Here is a 19,640-nt window from a genome sequence, read left to right on the forward strand (position 1 = left end):
AGAATTTTTCCCTTTTCTTTTTTGTTATTATTCCTTTTTTTTTTTTTTTTTTTTTTAAGGATTTTACTTATTTATTTGAGAGAGAGAGAGAGGCAGAGACACAGGCAGAGGAAGAAGCAGGCTCCATGTAGGGAGCCCGATGTGGGACTCCATCCCGAGTCTCCAGGATCACGTCCTGGGCTGAAGTCGACGCTAAACCACAGAGCCACACGGGCTGCGCATTCTTCCACATTTTAATTTAATGTTTCTCATTCTTGCAAAGAAAAAAAAATGTTAGGAATAATAACAAAAGGGCAGCCCGGTTGGCTCAGCAGTTTAGCGCCGACTTCAGCTCAGGACGTGATCCTGGAGACCCAGGATGGAGTCCCACATCAGGCTCCCTGCATGGAGCCTGCTTCTTCCTCTGCCCGTGTCTTTGCCTCTCTCTCTCTCTCTCTCTCTCATGAAAAAATAAAATCTTTTTAAAAAAATAATATGTGGAAGAAAAAAAAGATTAAGAAACACAGTAGAAAAGTAGTTGCTATTACAGGTTAAAGACCACATTAGGGGATCCCTGGGTGGCTTAGCGGTTTGGCGCCTGCCTTTGGCCCAGGGCGTGATCCTGGGGTCCTGGGATAGAGTCCCACATTGGGCTCCTTGCGTGGGGCCTGCTTCTCCCTCTGCCTGTGTCCCTGCCTCTCTTTCTCTCTGTGTCTCTCATGAATAAATGAATAAAACCTTTAAAAAAATAAAATAAAAAAATAAAGACCACATCAATCAACTCACCAAAATGAATTCAGAATTTAAAGGTTAGAGGTTAAGAAGGTTGACTAAGAAGAATTTTTTAACTAGGACATGCAGAAATCATAATCTTTTTTTTTTTTTGAAGATTTTATTTATTCATGAGATACACACAGAGAGAGGCAGAGACACAGGCAGAGGGAGAAACAGGCAGAGGGAGAAGCAGGCTCCATGCAGGAAGCCTGACGTGGGACCCTATCCCAGGTCTCCAGGATCACACCCTGGGCTGAAGGCGGTGCTAAACCGCTGAGCCACCCGGGCTGCCCATAATCTTTTTTTTTTTTTTTTAAGATTTTATTTATTTATTCATGAGAGACACAGAAAGAGAGAGACAGAGACATAGGCAGAGGGAGAAGCAGGCTCCATGCAGGGAACCTGATGTGGGACTCCATCCCGGGTCTCCAGGATCACACCCTGAGCCGAAGGCAGATGCTCAACTGCTGAGCCATCCAGGCATCCCCAGAAATCATAATCTATCTAGGTTTTCCTCCTTAGGACACTGAATACCCTATAACCTAAAAAATATGACTACAGTTTCAATGACATGACAAGATGTCCCAGCATTCAGCCTTACTCGTAATGGCTGGCCTTCCTTCCACAGAAATCCTGCCTCCCACCTGACTAATCTGTAAATCCAGTAGTCACCGGGTCATTGGCCCTTCTCTCCCCAAAGGCCCTATATCTCTCTAGCTTCAATTACTTCCTGTCTCTTCTCTGGAAGCACACATGCACATATTCACACAAACCTCATCTTTACTTTTCATGAATCCTCAGGGTAGCTCTCCTCCATTTTGTGTATTTGGAAGAAAAGAAAGCAAAATATATTAGATGCCAATGCAATTTCTCCTTTAGCAGAGCTCCACAGGACAATTACCACCCAATCTGCAGGATTTTATAGCTCTCATAACCTTCCTTTATGAACATACTGTGACAGCCGGATGCAGGCATTGATTATGGCAGCAGTCTTCAGCCACATTCCTATTTAACTGCAAAGTGGAGCTCCTGCCTACCAGCTCAGCACTGCTCAGTGACTTTTTTAATTACTGTATTTATGTAAGCCTTTTTCCAACTAGAGCCTGTCCAACTCCATCAGAACTGGAGGATTTGTGCTTACCACTTCTAGCTCTCTCTGGCCTTAGAGCCTAGTGTCTTTCTCTACCTGGAATCAATATAGCACTCTGGCCTTTCTCAACAGAGGTCTTTTGAGGACTGGGGTGCAAAGGAAGCACATTTTTTTTTTTTTTTCCATAATGACAGCTGAGGGAAGATAATAAAACATCTTGGCAGGTGCCAAGGGCAGTGGCTGATTCCTAGGGGCTTGCCTGGCAAAGATGCCAGGTACAATAGATAAGCAGACCCGATAGGCTGCTGTGGGGGCTAGGAAAGAGAGGGGCTTCAGCTTTACCAACTGTTCAGCAGGGCAGAATCGACCTGGCTCCGGGTAATGCAAGAAGGAAATTTTAGTGTTCAAAAGACACGCTGATAGGGACGCCTGGGTGGCTCACTGGTTGGGCCTCTGCCTCCTGCTGGTGTTGTGATCCGGGGGTCCTGGGATGGAGTCCTGCATCAGGCTCCCCGTGGAGAGACTGCTTCTCCCTCCGTGTGTCTCTGTGTCTCTCATGAATATTTATTATGCTGATAACCTGGTGGGCAATCTGTCTAAAGATGCGGCCTCTTTGGCTGATTGTGCCACGGTCCAAGGCAATTCTGGCAGAGAAAACCGGTATTCTTGAGCGACTGCAACTCCGCTAAGGACCCGCAGGGTTAGCTGTAGGAGTGCCAGGCATAACCCCTCGCCCCAGTCTTCTGGCGAGAACCTGAAAACTAAGGTGATCTGTGTGGGCAGGCAAGTCATCAGCCGAGGAACAACTCTACGGGAGAAAGCCTGAGAGACGTCAGTGGGAGGTGGGAGAAGGGTGGGCTGCGCCTGCTGGAACCAGAGGCCCACACGCGCCGGGGAACGCGCGCCGGCGGGCGGCTGCTGGGGCAGGCGGGAGGCGCGCCCCCCGCGCCGGGACACACCGGGCTCCGGCCTTCGCACCTCCACACCAACGCCCCCCTCGACCCGTGAGTAACCAGCGGCAGGGGCGCCAAAGAAACGCAGCCCTCGCGCAGACTCCCACCCCCCGCTTCCGGACGCTCTAGCTTCCCCTCCGCCGCCGCTCGCGCCTCCCTCCGACCCGGACCTGCCCGGGCGGGGCTTCCGGGCCCGCCCCCCGGCCCCTCGGTCCCCGCCCCGGGGCGGGGCTTCGCTCGGCGGCCGGCCGGCCTTTCCGCTGCGGCCCGTGCCCCGGCTGGAGGGCCGCGGCCGCGCTCCGGACACGTGCGGGTGAGTGGGGGCCAGGTCGGGGGAGCCTCGGAGGTCTGCTGGCTCGGGGCGAGCCGCAGCCTGTGGGGAGGCTTCTTCCGAGGCACGGGACGAAATGGGCTCGTCCCATCATGACCCCGGGTCTGGAGGGCATCTTGAAGAGTCGCCGGGAGGTCGTGGCTCTAGAGTCGCCCCCTGTTTTGCTCCTTTCCCTCTTGTCCCCGAGACTCACCTAGGTCTGGTCTCCGCGAGCCTCACTTCCCAGGCGTCTGGCGCCAGGGCCCGGGGGCTGGGGAAGATTTGCGACGAACACGTGTCGGGGCAGAGCTCCGTCAGGTCCTTAAACCCAAGCTCCTGAAGGGGGCAGGCACTTTTAAGGTTCGTTTTTGGATCTGAATAAGGAGTCCCCTCTATTTTACTATTTCTCTCCATTGTTTGGAGTTGGTTAAGGGTGGAATTAGAGGGACACCTGGGTGGCTCAGCGGTTGAGCGTCTCCCTTCGGCCCAGGTCCTGATCCTGGGGTCTTGGGATGGAGTCCGCATCGGGCTCCCTGCATGGAGCCGGCTTCTCCCTCTGCCTGTGTCTCTGCCTCTCTGTGTCTCATGAATAAGTAAATAAATAAAATATTTTTTTTAAAAAAGTGAAATTAGGGGATGGCTGGAAAAAGATACGGTTTTGGACACCCTAGATAAATAAATAAGGTAAATTATAATGGTAAATGGATAGGAATATTTGTTAACATTCTTGCCAACATTTTGGTTACTGCTTTCAACCAATAGTTAGGGTCATTGGCAGGAATGGCAGCCTGTCTCCAGTTCCTTTCATACCCATTATCACATCCTGTTGTTTTTTTTTTAAAGTACTGCTTTTCTTTTTTTTTAAGATTTATTTATTTATTTATGATAGAGAGAGGCAGAGACACAGGAGGAGGGAGAAGGAGGCTCCATGCCGGGAGCTCGACGCGGGACTCGATCCTGGGTCTCCAGGATCGCCCTGGGCCAAAGGCAGGCGCTAAACCGCTGAGCAACCCAGGGATCCCCAAGTACTGTTTTATTGTACCTCAAAAAGTCTCATATTGACGTCCTCTCCAATCTAGTTTTTTAACTATCTTTTTTTTTTTTTTTTAAGACTTCTATTTATTTATTCATGAGCGACAGAGAGAGGCAGAGACACACAGGCAGAGGGAGAAGCAGGCTGCACGCAGGAAGTCCGAGGTGGAACTCAATCCCGGGTCTCCAGGATCACACCCTGGCCTGCAGGCGGCGCTAAACCGCTGTGCCACCGGGGCTGCCCTTAACTATACTTTGTATATTCACTGCCCACTGGTAACTTTTTCCTCCCTACTCTCCCCTATTCGTCTCCTTGGCTGGAATGTAGCTCTTAATAAGAAGTGTTTACTGACCACATACTTTATACCAGATATTCTTGGGCTTAATTTGTATTCTTTTTAGATCTAACAGCCACCTTGTGTACAGAGTGCTATTGATAACATTCCTATTTTATTTTAAGATATTTTATTTATTCATGAGAGATGGAAAGAGAGAGGCAGAGACACAGGGAGAGGGAGAAGCAGGCTCCATGCAGGGAGCCCGTTGTGGGACTCTATCCCAGGACTCCAGGATCAAGCCCTGGGCCAAAGGCAGGCACCAAACCGCTGAGCCACCCAGGGATCCCACATTCCTACTTTACAGATTATACTGAGAGGTACAGAGAGGTTAAGTCACGTGTTCATTGTAACTTAGCTGTTGAGGGATAGAGCCACACTTTCTTCTACCTGTTAACTAGACCATTAGTTTACTGTTGAGGGGGGCCTGGATGGCTCAGTCACAAGAGCATGCAACTCTTGATCTCATGGTTCGTAAGTGCGAGCCCCATGTCGGGTGTAAATTACTTAAAAGTAAAATGGTTTTTTTTTTTTTTTAAGATTATTTATTTATTTATTCATGACAGAGAGAGAGAGAGGCAGAGACACAGGCAGAGGGAGAAGCAGGCAGGGAGCCCAATGCGGGACTCGATCCAGGGACTCGGGGATCACTCCCTGGACTGAAGGCGGCGCTAAACCGCTGAGCCACCCGGGCTGCCCAGTAAAATGTTTTTTAAAGGATTGCTCCTGTTGAGTTGCTGTGGTACATAGGTAACAAATAACATTGAAAAAATAAACCTAACCAAGGAAAAGCTTTGTTTTATTGTCTATTTCTGTGACTCAGAAATAAGTTCTGGGGTTTTGGGGTAGAGGTCTTGAACTTCACGTAAGTGTTCACTACTGTTGGCTGACTCTAACCAGAAGTGCTTTGATTACAGAGGGAACAGCCGAGGGCTTTGGAGAGATGCAGCCCCAGGTGAGTGCAATTTCATTAGCCTGCCTTTGGCCCCAGCTGTAGGCAGCTGCCTAGGTTGCTGTGTACCTAGGCACGTGTTACACTGCTGGGAGAACAGCAGCGGATAGCTGGTTGGCATTCTGGGCCTGGTTCATGCCACCTCTGTTGTTAACTATACCAGGATGCCAGCATAATTGTTTATCTATTAAGGTTAAATTGGTAAGGGCATGATGTTACGGGGAGAAACCTAAAAATCCAAAGCTTTTTAAGTGTTTCTGGCTCAACAGGTTTGGCTAGTATGAAGTTACTTTAATCCTACCTTGGAAACAAAAGAAAGGTAATGAATCCTTGGAGGAATGCAGAAGTAGAGGAAGAAAGTCACCTTTTTTGTTTTTAGAGTGACAACCAAGTGCTCCAAAGGGGGTTTGTACAGTGAAAAAAGACCATGAGATTTTTTGCAGTTTTCACTGAAATTCAAATACCTGGGCCTTACTCCTGCACCACAGAAAGCTAGTCATGCTGCTCCCTCCTATGGGGTTTCATAGCTGCAGTTACCTACAGGAATGCCTTATTAGGGAAATGGTATGAATTTGCTTTAAAATTATAGGCATTCTTTAGCTCTTTAACAAAATATGAAAATCCCAATTGATAGACTATCTACAACCATACTAATTTCTGCTTTAGGCTGACAGTATATTTGTCTTGGTTTCTTACTGATTTTCAGGAGTGAACAGAGTTGTTGCCCCTTTGGAGCAGTAAATACTGGGTCTCTTTGTAGTGATTTTGCTTTGGATTGCTAATTTTCTGAGAAGAGATGCTTCTCAGTTCTAGGCAAACACTTGTCCCATAAGGCTGACTTAGTTGGTGCTTCTGTGAAAAGTGACATCCTGGTTTCCATAGGAGGAACCAGTGAGGATGTTGGGAAGCAAGGGAGTTATTTATAAAAGCTAGCTTTGTTCTATCAATTGACTTTCCCTAAAAAGGATTCACTTAGCTAAATGTTGAGTGCTTGGTGTAAATACCTCAGATGTTCATTGTGAATAACCTTTTACAGATGGGGTCTTAAAACTAGTGATAACTAGACGGTTTGGGGGCATGGTTAGCTTTAGTGGTAATTATAGGCAAGAAAAAGACAATGGGAAATAAAATTTGGAGGACATTGAAAATGGGGTAAATCATAAATGGCCGACAGTATTGTTTGCATTTCTACAGAAAAGCAGCTTTAGGAACTGGGGTTGAACAGTGAAATCTTTTTCTTTTTTAGTCAAGGGGTTGAACAGTGAAATCTTTTTCTTTTTTAGGATAACTTGAAAGTAGGGCATGTTTGGCCCTCCTGAAGAGAGAAAATTAGTGGTTGGTGAACAGTCTGTATGGCATTCTCAGGTAATGTCCCTTTTCTTTACTTTTCTTTTTTTTTTTAATTAATTAATTAATTTATTTATTTATTCATGAGAGACACAGAAAGGCAGAGACACAGGCAGAGGGAGAAGCAGGCTCCATGCAGAGAGCCTGATGTGGGACTCGATCCCGGGTCTCCAGGATCATGCTATGGGCTGAAGGCGGCGCTAAACCACTGAGCCACCCGGGCTGCCCATGTCCCTTTTCATCCAACAGGGACTACTTCCTGTGTGGCAGGCCTGTTTGCTTGTTGGTATCCATCAGGAAACCATTGGGTGGCACAATCACCTTATATCTGTCCCCCAACAAATTTGGCCTCTGATCAGTGAAAAGCTAAGTGTGATTTTGGTAGCTATGGTCTAAGGCCTGTAAGATCTTTGAGATTATCTGTATCATTCCATCTGAGGATTTTTTTTTTTTTAAGATTTTATTTATTTATTCATGAGAGGCAGAGGTAGGCAGAGACACAGGCAGAGGAACAAGCAGGCTCCACACAGGGAGCCTGATGCAGGACTCAATCCTGGGACCCCAGGGCTGGGCTGAAGGCGGTGCTAAACCCCTGAGCCACCCAGGCTGCCCCCATCTGAGGAATTCAGAACAAGATTATAAAAGTCCAGGATAGAAAGGATGATGTATCTTGTGTGGTCACTGCTAAATCTCAATCCTAGTGCCTGGCACATATAATAGGAATTCCCTGAATGTTGGACCAAAGGGATGGGAAAGAGGTTCCTGTTTCCTATTTGTTCAAATAGTTTGGCACCAAAGTCTGCCATCAGTGCTTCCAGGCTTCTGGTTGGCATCCCATGTTGAATTCATGGGGATACGTGTATCCATATCTTCTACTTGGGGTGCCTGCGTATCTGAAACAAAGCTGTTCCAGGAATCACCCAGCGGTTGTCAGCTATCCAGGCTAGTATGTTGCCTTGGATGGTGTTACACTGTTGGAAGAGCAAACACTGCCTTTATTGAGGTCTGGCTCCGAGCACTGTTTTGGTGTTGCAGCTAAGTACTCTTGGGCAGCGTTTTGCACCTCTGAGAGTGGAAGAACTCCTCCTGTGGAGTTGGTCCTAGTCTGGGTGCAAACAGTTTTTTTTCTTTTTTCCTTTGAGAAAAGGACTCTGTCTGAGGCTCCTTTGGATCCTTCTTTGTCATTCCTTTCCTCTTTGAATCCTAGATGCCTTTACCTGAGGGAGAAATCTGCCTCCATTCAGACCTCAGATGTCTCTTGACAGCCCTATGTGACACTGGGATAGGTAATGTATATAATCCTTTTGTCACGTAGTTCTAATTAACTTGTTTCAGCTCAGATGGGTGGTGTGAAGTAATAGAAAATTATATATTGGCCTCTGCTCCCATTCTTGGCACAAAGTTCCTAAAACTCTTAAGATTCCCTAAGCAATAAGTACATTAGGAGCATCTTTTGTTCTGCTATTTGGTCTTTAACTCTGATTCCTGGGTGATAAGCATGTCTTGTTCTAATGAGGTTGGTCACCAGAAAGGCCACACAGTGATTAGAAGCTTGGAATTTTCAGCCCCACCACGATTCTTCAAAAGGGGAAAGGGGCTGGAAATGGAGTTAATAATTGATCATTCCCACATGATAAAGCCTCCGTAAAAATCCCAGTAGTGTGGGGTTTAGAGAACTTTTAGGTTGGTGAACACATGGAGGCGCTGTGTGGGAGAGTAATGCACCCAGAGAGGGCATGGAAGCTCGATGCCACTTTTTACCTAGACTTGCCCTGTGCATTTCCCCTCTGGATGTTTCTCTATATCCTTTATCATGTCCTTTAAATAAACTGGTAAACAGTAAGGAAAGTTTTTCTGAGTTCTGAGACTACTATAGCAACGAGTAGGGGTTTGTGGGAAACTGTGATTTGTATCTGATACTGGTCAGAAGCACAGGTAACAACCTGGACTTGTGATTGGCATCTGAAGTGAGGGAGAAGCAGTCTTGTTGGACTGTGCCCTTAACCTGTGGCTCTGATGATACTTTAGGTATACAGAGTGTCAGAACTGTGGACACCCAGCTGGTGGCACAGATTTGCTTGGTGTGGGGGGAAAACCTACATCTGGTGTCATAAATGTTGAGAGTGTGGCCATAGTGTGAGAGTAAAGAAAAATAGAGGAGCAACCCAGGTGGCTCAGCGGTTTAGCACCACCTTCAGCCCAGGGCGTGATCCTGGAGATCCAGGATCGAGTCCCATGTTGGGCTCCCTGCATGGAGCCTGCTTCTCCCTCTGGCTGTGTCTCTGCCTCTCTTTCTCTCTCTCTCTCTCTTTCTCTCTCTCTGTCTCTCATGAATAAATAAATAAATAAAATCTTTAAAAGAAATAGAAAGTGAGGTTTTCTTGGGGCGCCTAGCTGGCTATTCAGTAGGTAGAGCATGCAACTCTTGATCTCAGGGTCCTGAGTTCAAGCCCCATATTGGGTATAAAGCTTACTTTAAAATAAAGGAAAGTTTTTTTAAAAAGTGAAGTTTTCTTTACAGGTGGAAAAACTTCAGAGTTCTAAAACATTATGGAGAGTATGAGAATATTAGAGGATACTTGATCTAAAGTCCAAGGCTTAAACTAGGATCTCATGTTCTAGAGCTGTGCTATACAATTCATGAAGATATTTCATCTGACAAAAATTAAATCTGGTTTTCCAGATCTCAGTATTTAGTGACTACCATATTGGACAGCTCAGAAAACATTTCCACCGATGTGGAAAGTTTTATTATACACTGCTGTTCTAGAGCAAGGGTAGGCAAACTTGCTGTAAAAGGCCAGATAATATTTTAGGCTTGTGTACCACAGTCTCTCTTGTAACTACTCAATTCTGCACTTGCAGTATGAGAGCAGCCATAGACATAGACAGTGTGTCAACAGATGGTCAGATAAAACTTTATTAATAGACACCAAAATTAGAATTTTGTAAAGTTTTCAATATTATAACTAAAAAAAAATTCCCTGAATCATTCTAAGCTTGATGGCTTTTCAAAAACCAACTGGCGTGCCAAAATTGGCCTGTGAGCTAAAGTTTTTGCAAGCCACTGTTGTAGAAAATGAAATTCAGGCCTTGAGAATGGACAGCTCATTAGTGACATGTTCCGGGCCAGTACCAACATGAATAGTCCTCATTTCTTGTGTTTGGAGTTTGTTGTGTACACTTTTTGCACAGCTTACTTCTGTCATAATGGTTCTCTTTATTTTTGATGTTAACTGGAAGGAGAGGTCCTAAGAAAGAATAGCGATCTTCATTTCCAGCAGAGCCTGATCATAACTTTCAGTCCTAGGTAGTGCAATAAAAATGGTTCCTAAGGAAGGAGAAAACCTTTGTCATGAAGTCGGGGTTTAAAATCTGGGATGAGGGCTGCCCCGGTAGCTCAGCGGTTTAGCGCTGCTTTCGGCCCAGGGTTTGATCCTGGAGACCCAGGATCAAGTCCCTTGTCAGGCTCCCTGCATGGAGTCTGTTTCTCCCTCTGCCTGTGTCTGTGCCTCTCTCTCTGTGTGAGATAAATAAATAAAATCTTAAAAAAAAAAAAAAATCTGGGACGGTAAGCTCCTGTGAGCATACAGAGGCATTCCTGATCTTTAAGGCTACCCAGGTGCAGGGAGGGGCCTCTTTGTCGCTATTTGAAGAATGATACTTCATTGACTTCTGTGCATGTATTTGATAACCCCAGGAGATTAACCCTAGTGGCTTAATCATGCCCATTAAAATAATCTAATGGGATTTCCTAGTTGATAAGTGAAGTTAATTAGTCACCTACTACTCCCAGTTGACTTGATTTTTTTTTTTTTTTTTTTTTAATTACCTGGTGAGGAACCAAAGAAGATGAAGTAAAACATTTCAAAGTAACTATTTAACCTCAAGCTGCCACCTCCTGTCTCAGGTAGCAATTGGTAGAGGCAGTGACCCTTTTCATTTCTCTGCTCAAGTTTCAAGCCTCAGTCCTATACCATACTAAGAGGAAAAACTAAAGCAGGGTGGGTAAGGGAGATGCAAGTATTAAGGAGACCATCCCTGGTACCTATCAGTAATTTACTTCCTTCATTGTTGAAACCTGTCAGTGGACTTTTGCATTAAAATTGTGGATCAGGTCTCAAATTGTAATCAGGAAAATAAAGCCCCAAGAAAAAAATTGTGCAGGCCCCAAAGGGACACAAAAAGGTGGATCCCTGCCTGGGAATTCACACAAAAGAAAACAATCTTGTAAGAGCAACTAATTAAGTACGTAAAAGAGTGACAATGGCTCCTTGAATCTTGTTGCTTAATTAGGGCTTTTTATGAACAGCTCCAGTTAATGGACCTGTCAATATTCTCTTGGAAAACAATTTCACTAAATTAACAAATCAACTCTAATGCTTAGAATGTCTGCCTAGTAATTCTTTTTCTTTACTGCTATTTAGAAATAATAAGCCAGCTTGCTGGGTCTCAGAAAAGGCTGATAAAATGGACCTTGAAATTTATTTTATTTTAGAATAGTTGTATAATTACAGAAAAGTTGCAAAGACAGTACAAAGAAGGCCCATGTACCCTACACCGTTTCCTCTAATACCATTTTACATTAGGGTAATACATTTGTCACAATTAATGGGCTAATATGGATACGTTATTAACTAAAGTCTGTATAGGGTGCTGGATTAGTCGTTTAAACATCCACCCTTTTTGTCCTTTACCCTCACCACCTGTCCCTCTGCTCCCCTCAGTTTTTTAATCTGAGATTTGGGAACATTATGGTTGCTCAACTAGTGTTTGCCAGTTAGTTGAACGTTTTCCTATCTTTGCCTCTACCTTTCAGTCTTTAACACCTAAGCAGTACTCATGTTCTTTTTTTTTTTAAGATTTTACTTATTTATTCATGAGAATACACAGAGGAGAAAGAGAAAGAGGCAGAGACACAGGCAGAGGGAGAAGCAGGCTCCATACAGGGGAGCCCGATGTGGGATTTCATCCAGAGTCTCCAGAATCACGCCCTGGGCCAAAGGCTGCGCTAAACTGCTGAGCCACCCAGGCTGCCCAGTACTCCTGTTCATGTGAGAAAATTACTGCTATCTCCTTGCTGAACTGATCAGACTCTTAGGTTGGCATTCAAGATTTTTCTAAATTCTGGGGACACCTGTATGGCTCAGTCAGTTAAGTAAAGTGTCTGTTCTTGATCCCTCGTGATCCTTGGGTCCTGGGATTCAGCCCTGTGTCCTGTTCCCTCCTCAGCAGAGTCTGCTTCTGCACCCCCACCCTGACCCTCTTTTGGGCTCTCTTTCGCTCTCTCAAGTAAACACAATTTATTTTTTATTTTTTTAAAGATTATTTATTTATTTATTTATTTATAGAGACCCACAGAGAGAGAGAGGCAGGGACACAGGCAGAGGGAGAAGCAGGCTCCATGCAGGGAGCCCGACGTGGGACTCGATCCCAGGTCTCCAGGATCACGCCCTGGGCTGCAGGCGGCGCTAAACCGCTGCACCACCGGAGCTGCCCAAATAAACACAATTAAAAAAAAAAAGAAGGCTGGACTTTATTCAGATTTCCTTGGTTTTTACTTAATGTCCTTTGTCTGTTCCAGGATCTCACTGAAGATATTACAATCAGTTATTATATCTCCTTAGGCTCCTTTTTAAAATTTTTATTTATTTAAGATTTTATTATTTTTAAAAAATTTAAAATTTTTTATTCTTTTGAGATTTTATTCTTAGTGACCTGCACCTAGCATGGGGCTCCAACTTACAACCCTGAGATCAAGTGTTGCATTCTTTACCAGCTAAGCTGGCCAAGAGCCCCTTCTTAGGTTCCTTTTAGCTATGACAGCTTCTTAGACTTCCTTATTATTTATTGGTGGCCTAGAATTTGAGACAGGTATTTTGTAGAAAGTCCCTGAGGATTGAGTTTTTCTCATGATTAAGCTGAGTTTAAGTGATTTTGAGAGGAAGACCATAGACCATTCTCATCCTATCAGCCTGACTTAGTGTTGCTGTTAACCTTGATCACCTGGCTGAGGTTTGTCTTGCCAAATTTCCACTGTAAAGTTACTCCCCCTGGCCCAATTCTGTGTGCTTTGGAATGAAGTCACTATGTGCAACACATACTTAAAAAGATGAGAATTGTGCTTTCTTTGAGGATGGAATATCTACATAAGTTACTTGGTATTCTTAAGAAATAATTTTTTTTTAAATGTTACATACTTATGAGAGACACACAGAGAGAGGGTGGCACAGACACAGGCAGAGGGAGAGGAAGAAGCAGGCTCCATGCAGGGAGCCTGACCTGAGACTCAATCCCAGGTTTCCAGGATCATGCCCTGGGCTGAAGGCAGCGCTAAACCACTGAGCTACCGGGGCTGCCCTTAAGAAATAAATTGATCTCTTCTCATTCAATGTATTTATACCATTATGAATCCATGGATATTTGTTATATTTTGGGGATAACAGTCCAATAATACTTTATTCAGTGTTCCAGCTTTGACCTTTAGGAGCTCATTGGTTGGCTACTATGTCTCCTTTTTTATTTTTTTATTTTTATTCTCTTAATTTTTTTTCTTTTTTAATAAAATTAAACAGTAAAACAAAAATTCACAAGCTGCCTCCCTGTCCACCCCCCACCCTTCTCCCCTCCCTGCAGTCTTCAGCGCTGGCTCCCTTCTTTCCCCCCACTTACACAGACACAGGGGTATCCAACTAAGAAAACGCAACTGCTCTAAGGACAGGGAGACGAGATGAAGGGAGGAAGTGAGCTGTGCCCACGTTCAAGTTTACATTGAGCAAGTCTGCACTTTCTGGGTTCCGGATGGTTTCCTTTCATTAGCCAAATTGAAAAAAGAAATTCCCTGGACCAGATGCTTCAAAGCTGAAGCCCCCAGGACCGCCAAAGAATGCCTTGAAGATATTGTTTGCGTCAAAATCGCCCATATTCATGCCTTCCTCATCTAGGTCCTGTCCACTGTCATAGCGAGTCTTTTTCTTGGGATCAGACAGGATGGTAAAAGCTTCTCCAACTTCCTTGAACTATTTCTCCTCTCCTGAACTTCGGCACTGGCTCCACTGTGCCGATCTGGATGGTGCATCAAGGCCCGTTGTCGGTAAGCTTTCTTGATTTCATCCTCAGAGGCATTCTTGTCCACTCCCAGAATTTTGTAGTAATCTTTCCTCTTAATCTTCTTCGTTCCAGCTGTGCATTTTTTAGGAGCTGTTTGTGTTCTTTTGTTTTCTCCGTCTGATATACTTTTTCATAGTCCCGCACTGCTTCTTCATACTGTTCTGTGTCCATGTAACACTGAGCTCTTCTCAAGTAGGCTTTTATATAAGTGGCATCGAGCTTCACTGCACTCGTGCAGTCTTCTATTGCATCATCTAGTTTCCTAAGCTTGGAGTTAACCGTGCCCTGATTACAGTAGAGTTTAGCATTTGTTTTTATATTGTTAGGGTCTATCCCCAGGGCTTCTGTGTACAGTTCATAGGCTAGCTTGTAATTTCCTTCTTTAAATGCTTTATTCCCATCTTTAAGTGCTTTAGCATTTCTGTAAGCAATGCAAGCCCCTTCTCATGGTCAGGAGCCATTCTGAGAGCCTGTACAAAAAACTGAACCGCCTTCTCAATACAATCTTCATAATAAAGGCAAAGTCCTCATACATACAGAGCATCCGCATTGGTAGAATCCATTCGTAAAATGTCACTGGCCACAGACTGCTTCCGGATAATGACCTAGCATTGCTAAACATTCTGCTTTGAGGATTTTGAAGCGATGGCAGGCAGGGGCAAATTCTAGGGCACGGTCCATGCAGAAAACCACCTTCTGAAAATCTCGCTTCTCGAAATCCGTTTCTGCTATTTTCTCATATTCTATGACTGCATTAGCATTCTTGAACTCCTGTTGCGCCTGAGCATTTTTGTGTTCCAGTTCTAGGGCTCTCTGGAAACTACGACATGCTTCCATGGCATTCCCTAGAGATAGGTGGCATTTGCCCTCTCGTAGATGTCCCCAGACAAAACTGTCATTCGACCTGACTGCTGTGCATCTCCAAGAGCTTCCCGGAATTTTCCGAGCATCATCAAAGTGGCTGCTCGATTCCCATAGTAGCTAGCATTTTTAGGACACATATCTATGGCTTTTGTATAATAATTATAAGCTTCACTGTAATCTTTCTTGGCATAGTATGCATTTCCTTGTTCCTTGAAAGACTCTGCTTCCCTCTTCGCTTCCTCGTCGTCGAGCAGCTCTGGCTCGGTCGTTGCCATTACCACATCGCACTCCGCGGCAGCCGCCATCCTACCGCCGGGACCAGAGAGTTTCTCTCCTCTTTTTAAATTTTTATTTATTTATTCATGAGAGACAGAGAGGCAGAGACATAGGCAGAGGGAGAAGCAGGCTCAAGGGGAGCCCAATGTGGAACTTGATCCCAGGACCCCAGGATCATGACCTGAGCCAAAGGCAGCCACTCGGCCCCTGAGCCACCCAGGCATCCCCTACTGTATCTCTTCAATATGCCCCCATCATTGTGGGGTTTTTGTTTTTAAGCACTTCTCAATTTAAGGCGCTATTAAGATGATCCATGCTCATCTTGTATCTTTTCTGTCCCAGTTGTCAAACATTTTTCTAGTGAGCCCTCATTTCTTTACTGGTGAATGGCATTAAGGAACAAAGACCTGGGCACTAGATAGACTCGATACTAAACTGGTGTTGCTTCTAGGCCCTGTCCACTGGTAGAATAATGAACTATATAACCAGGATCCTTAGTTTATAGTCCCCTATATTTTATAGACATTCCATTTTTAATATTCAACGTCTTTTATTCTATAGACGTATATTCTCATTTAGAATAATGGTTGACCTTTTCTTTTATAGTGGATGGTTTAGTTTCTAGATGACTGATTCTTTTTACCCTATGAGCTCACAATATAGGATGGGACTTTTTAACTGCTGCTGAAGGGGAGGAGCCACGCCCAGGCTCTGTCCTCAGAATGGGTTGGAGGGAGGAGGTGCCCTCAAGGCATAAAGCCTTCAAGTTAGAATCTGGGCTTTACCAGAGTGGCAGCTAGTAGAACTCCCTCTCCTCAATTGTAATATTCTAGAGGAGAACTCCAGGAGCTAAGGTTGCAATATGCTGGCCATGTTGCCAGTGAAAGGTTGTATATGAAGCGATGAGTAGCGGGGGGAAGGCAGAACAGAAAAGCTCTGTCCCGGCCTCTACTACCCCTACTCTCATTGCACTCTGCCTTTTTCTACACTAGGCTTCAATTTCTTGCCCCTCTATATATGCTAGGACTCAATCATGATCCATTCTTCCAAAGGACTCTTCATATTTAATTTCTGAGATCTCTCTCTTTTTTAAAGATTTTATTAATTCATGAGAAACAGAAAGAGAGGCAGAGACACAGGCAGTGAGAGAAGCAGGCTCCATGCAGGGAGCCTGACATGGGACTCGATCTCAGGTCTCCAGGATCACACCCTGGGTTGAAGGCAGGCGCTAAACTGCTGAGCCACCCAGGGATCCCCAGTTTCTCAGATCTCTAATTTTACTTCTTGTATGTATAATCTCCAGGGCTGAGTTACAGGAAGACAATGATGTGGGCTAATTACACATCTTATCAGAAGATTGTCATTTGACTCCTCCTTTTTGTGGGTTTACAGCCTTTATTAGCTGAACTCTGCTAGACCTTGGGGACGAGTAGTGGATAAGACATAGTCCCTGCTTGCCGTAATATGGCCTCTCAGGCCTTACACAGTCTAACTCTTACCCCTCTCACCTTTAACACCCTCAGATTCCCTTCTGGACACACTGGTTTCTTTCAGGGATTTTTTTTTTTTTTAATTTATTTATTCATGAGAGACAGAGAGGCAGAGACACAGGCAGAGGGAGGAGCACACTCCTTATGGGGAACCTGATGTGGGAATCGATCTCAGGACCTTGGGATCATGACCTGCGCCAAAGGCAGATACTCAACCACTGAGCTACCCAGGTGCCCCTCTTTCAGTCTTAAGTAAGCCTTTTGCTATTAGGCACATGCTATTTCCCTTTCTGGTTTCATCTTCCTTCTCTACTTTGTCTACTTTACTTTGAGATCTTAGCTCAGGCAGCCCTTCTGCAGAGAAGCCACCTTCCCTTCTCAAGGTTTACTTACTACCAGCTTCTCAATGTTTACTTATTTCCCATACAGCCAAGCTGTCTGACTTCTAAGGACAGCTGACTAAAGACCTTCAGCTGATAAATATTAATCTTTGTGTCAAAATGTATCCAAAATAAAGTAATGCCATTGCCATATGGCTTTTCAAGATTACCTCAGTAATTGAGGGTATCAACAGTGCTGGTTTTGTTCTTTAACAGTTTGAAACAAAATCATGAAAACAAAGGTGTCTGATTTCCATTTGCTGTTGGACTCTAAAGATGTTACCTAGTGCACAGCTATTTAAAATTAAGTTTAAGGGCAGCCTGGGTGGCTCAGCAGTTTAGTGCTGCCTTCAGTCCAGGGCGTGATCCCGGAGACCCAGGATCGAGTCCCACGTCAGGCTCCCTGCATGGAGCCTGCTTCTCCCTCTGCCGGTGTCTCTGCCTCTCTCTCCCTCTCACCCTCCCTCTCTCTCTCTCTCTGTCTCTATGAATAAATAAATAAAATCTTAAAAAAATTTTTTTTTAAATTAAGTTTAGCTTCAGTAAGTATTGAATGAAAATAATGGATTTGTAGAAGATTTGTTGTATCAATTTAAGACATCGGTTAACTAAAATATACATGTGGCCTTTTGTTACTTTTTTTGGTAACCTATGTCTTTATAGTTAAAGTTTGTGAAACAGCTTTGTGTGTAAATTATAACTGGAAAAACCTCTTAACTAGCGGTCATTGTGCTGACAAGTAGGTGCCAGATTAAAACTTAGGTTATAAGCAGACTTAAATGGATAATTTTAGCATGTTTACTCTGGGGCTTTATAAAAATAAATAACCTTTGAATCTATGGTTTTGTCATTTTAGGATATTCCTGTAAGTATACTGCAGGACATGTGGCGTTCTACAACATTGACAACATTCACTGCATGTTGATCATGTGCCAGAATTGGTAAACTCATTCTACATATCTTAATCTTCTCAACAGGCCTAAGAGATACTGCTGTTATTTGTCCAAGGTCACACAGTGGGCCCAGAAACTACTGTTGTGTTCAGTTAATCTGGCTCCAAAGCTAGAGTTTGACTTGGAACTTTTAAGTATGGTGCCCCCAAGTCTTTCCAACTAATTCTAATAAATAATTGCTTGCTTTCTTCAATCATCAAACTCATTTAGACTAAGGATTAACATCTTTCAGGGATTACTGAAATTATGTTTTTTTGTAGTTTCTTTCTTTTTTTTTTTTTTAATTTTTATTTATTTATGATAGTCACAGAGAGAGAGAGAGAGGCAGAGACAAAGGCAGAGGGAGAAGCAGGCTCCATGCACCGGGAGCCCGACGTGGGATTCGATCCCGGGTCTCCAGGATCGCGCCCCGGGCCAAAGGCAGGCGCCAAACCGCTGCGCCACCCAGGGATCCCTTTTTTGTAGTTTCTTAAAACTATTCCAAATGCCAAATACCTTCTTTCAGGCTATCAGCATCTTGGCCACTGTTGTTGAAGCTTGAGGAGGCTTCTTTTTGCTCTTAACATACAAAGAATATATACAGACAAACCTGTGAGCCTTGCCTTTAGCACCCATCTACTTCATTCTTCCTATCATATCATCTATAAATTTCTTAGATTTTTTTAAGGAAGGCCTCAGTGGGTCATACATTTCCACACTCAGGCTTGCCCTATGATAAATAATGTGTGTCATATTTTATTAAAATTATTTAGTGCTAGCCCTACTAAACTATGAGTTCAGTGAGGTTCAGAATAAGAATTTCAAGACATTAAAAAATTGATCAGATATACTTTTTTGTCTTGTTTCTTTCTTTTTTTTTTTTAAGATTTTATTTATTCATGAGAGACACACAGAGAGAGGCAGAGACACAGGTAGAGGGGGAAGCAGGCTCCATGCAGGGAGCCCAAAGTGGGGCTGGGTCTCCAGGATCACGCCCTGGGCTGAAGGCAGTACTAAACCGTTGAGCCACCTGGGCTGCCCTTGTTTTGTTTCTTTTAGAAAAAGAATGCAGGAGGAGAGGGAGAAAGTATCTTAAGCAGGCTCCAAGCCCAGTGTGAAGCCCAATACTGGGCTCAGTCTCACGACCCTGAGATCATGACCTGAGCTGAAATCAACAGTCGGACACTCAACTAAGATTCTTTTTTAAAGGATAGAGTTCCCATTTTATTTTTTAGTACTACACCTGCTAAAGTAGGGGCATAAAGAATTTATAGATACATATTATAAACAAACTTACATAATGGTACAACACAAGAAAAGTCATCCTGAGATTATTTCAACAATATATCAAGAATCCTCTCCCTAAAAAAAAAAAAAAAAAAAGAATCCTCTCCCTATATGCTAAAACAGCATTTCCTAAAATTGCTAAGGGTCAACATTCCTAACCTATTAAAAGTGTCTTACTCCAAAAGGCTGTGTGATGCTTAATGAGGAAACCCTAGAAGTGATCCTACTAAGAAAAGAGCTTTGTTCAAAGTTGCTATCAAAGATAATTAGCAAAAAATTAAAAAGGGGGGGGAGAAGTAAAAATCACTCATACATGGTAAGTTTACTTGGAAATATGTCTATGGGTGTCAGCTGAAAGGGGTTCATTGAAGTAACAAGTGATAGGTTTTAAGATAAGTTGGAAGGAAAATAAAGATAGGAATAATCACACATACAGAAGTTATGTACAATGAAGAAAACATTAAAGTACTGACAGACACAAATGAGACCTTAAATAGCAAATCATACCATGTCCAAGGAATATCAACAT

At 43.9% G+C, this 19,640-nt stretch overlaps 1 protein-coding gene, 1 non-coding gene and 1 pseudogene across 5 annotated transcripts in view; 2 read left to right on the forward strand and 1 right to left on the reverse strand.

Annotated features, from left to right (window-relative positions):
* Positions 1 to 2,978: 2,978 nt before the first annotated feature.
* The window catches only part of MATR3 (matrin 3), a 53,804-nt gene continuing 37,142 nt past the window's right edge, over positions 2,979 to 19,640 (forward strand). Inside the window, exons 1-4 of one of the 4 annotated variants that reach the window (XM_025432113.3) lie at positions 2,979 to 3,109; positions 5,391 to 5,428; positions 6,709 to 6,790; positions 7,980 to 8,058. Coding sequence is in view for 3 of the 4 variants with exons in the window: in XM_049091834.1 (XP_048947791.1) it covers positions 6,728 to 6,790 (63 nt within the window). In the remaining variant the exon portion in view is untranslated. Of the gene's footprint in view, positions 3,110 to 4,217; positions 4,415 to 5,390; positions 5,429 to 6,708; positions 6,791 to 7,979; positions 8,059 to 19,640 lie in introns of all 4 variants that reach the window. The other 3 variants (XM_049091836.1, XM_049091835.1, XM_049091834.1) reach the window with 3 other exon arrangements.
* On the forward strand, positions 7,692 to 7,892 carry LOC112650604 (small nucleolar RNA SNORA74). The gene has a single exon (XR_003130310.1). It is a non-coding gene; the product is annotated as a small nucleolar RNA SNORA74 (small nucleolar RNA).
* Positions 12,098 to 15,209, reverse strand: LOC112649695 (dnaJ homolog subfamily C member 7-like; annotated as a pseudogene).

This window comes from Canis lupus, chromosome 11, assembly GCF_003254725.2.
Source record: "Canis lupus dingo isolate Sandy chromosome 11, ASM325472v2, whole genome shotgun sequence".
NCBI classification, from domain to species: domain Eukaryota; kingdom Metazoa; phylum Chordata; class Mammalia; order Carnivora; family Canidae; genus Canis; species Canis lupus.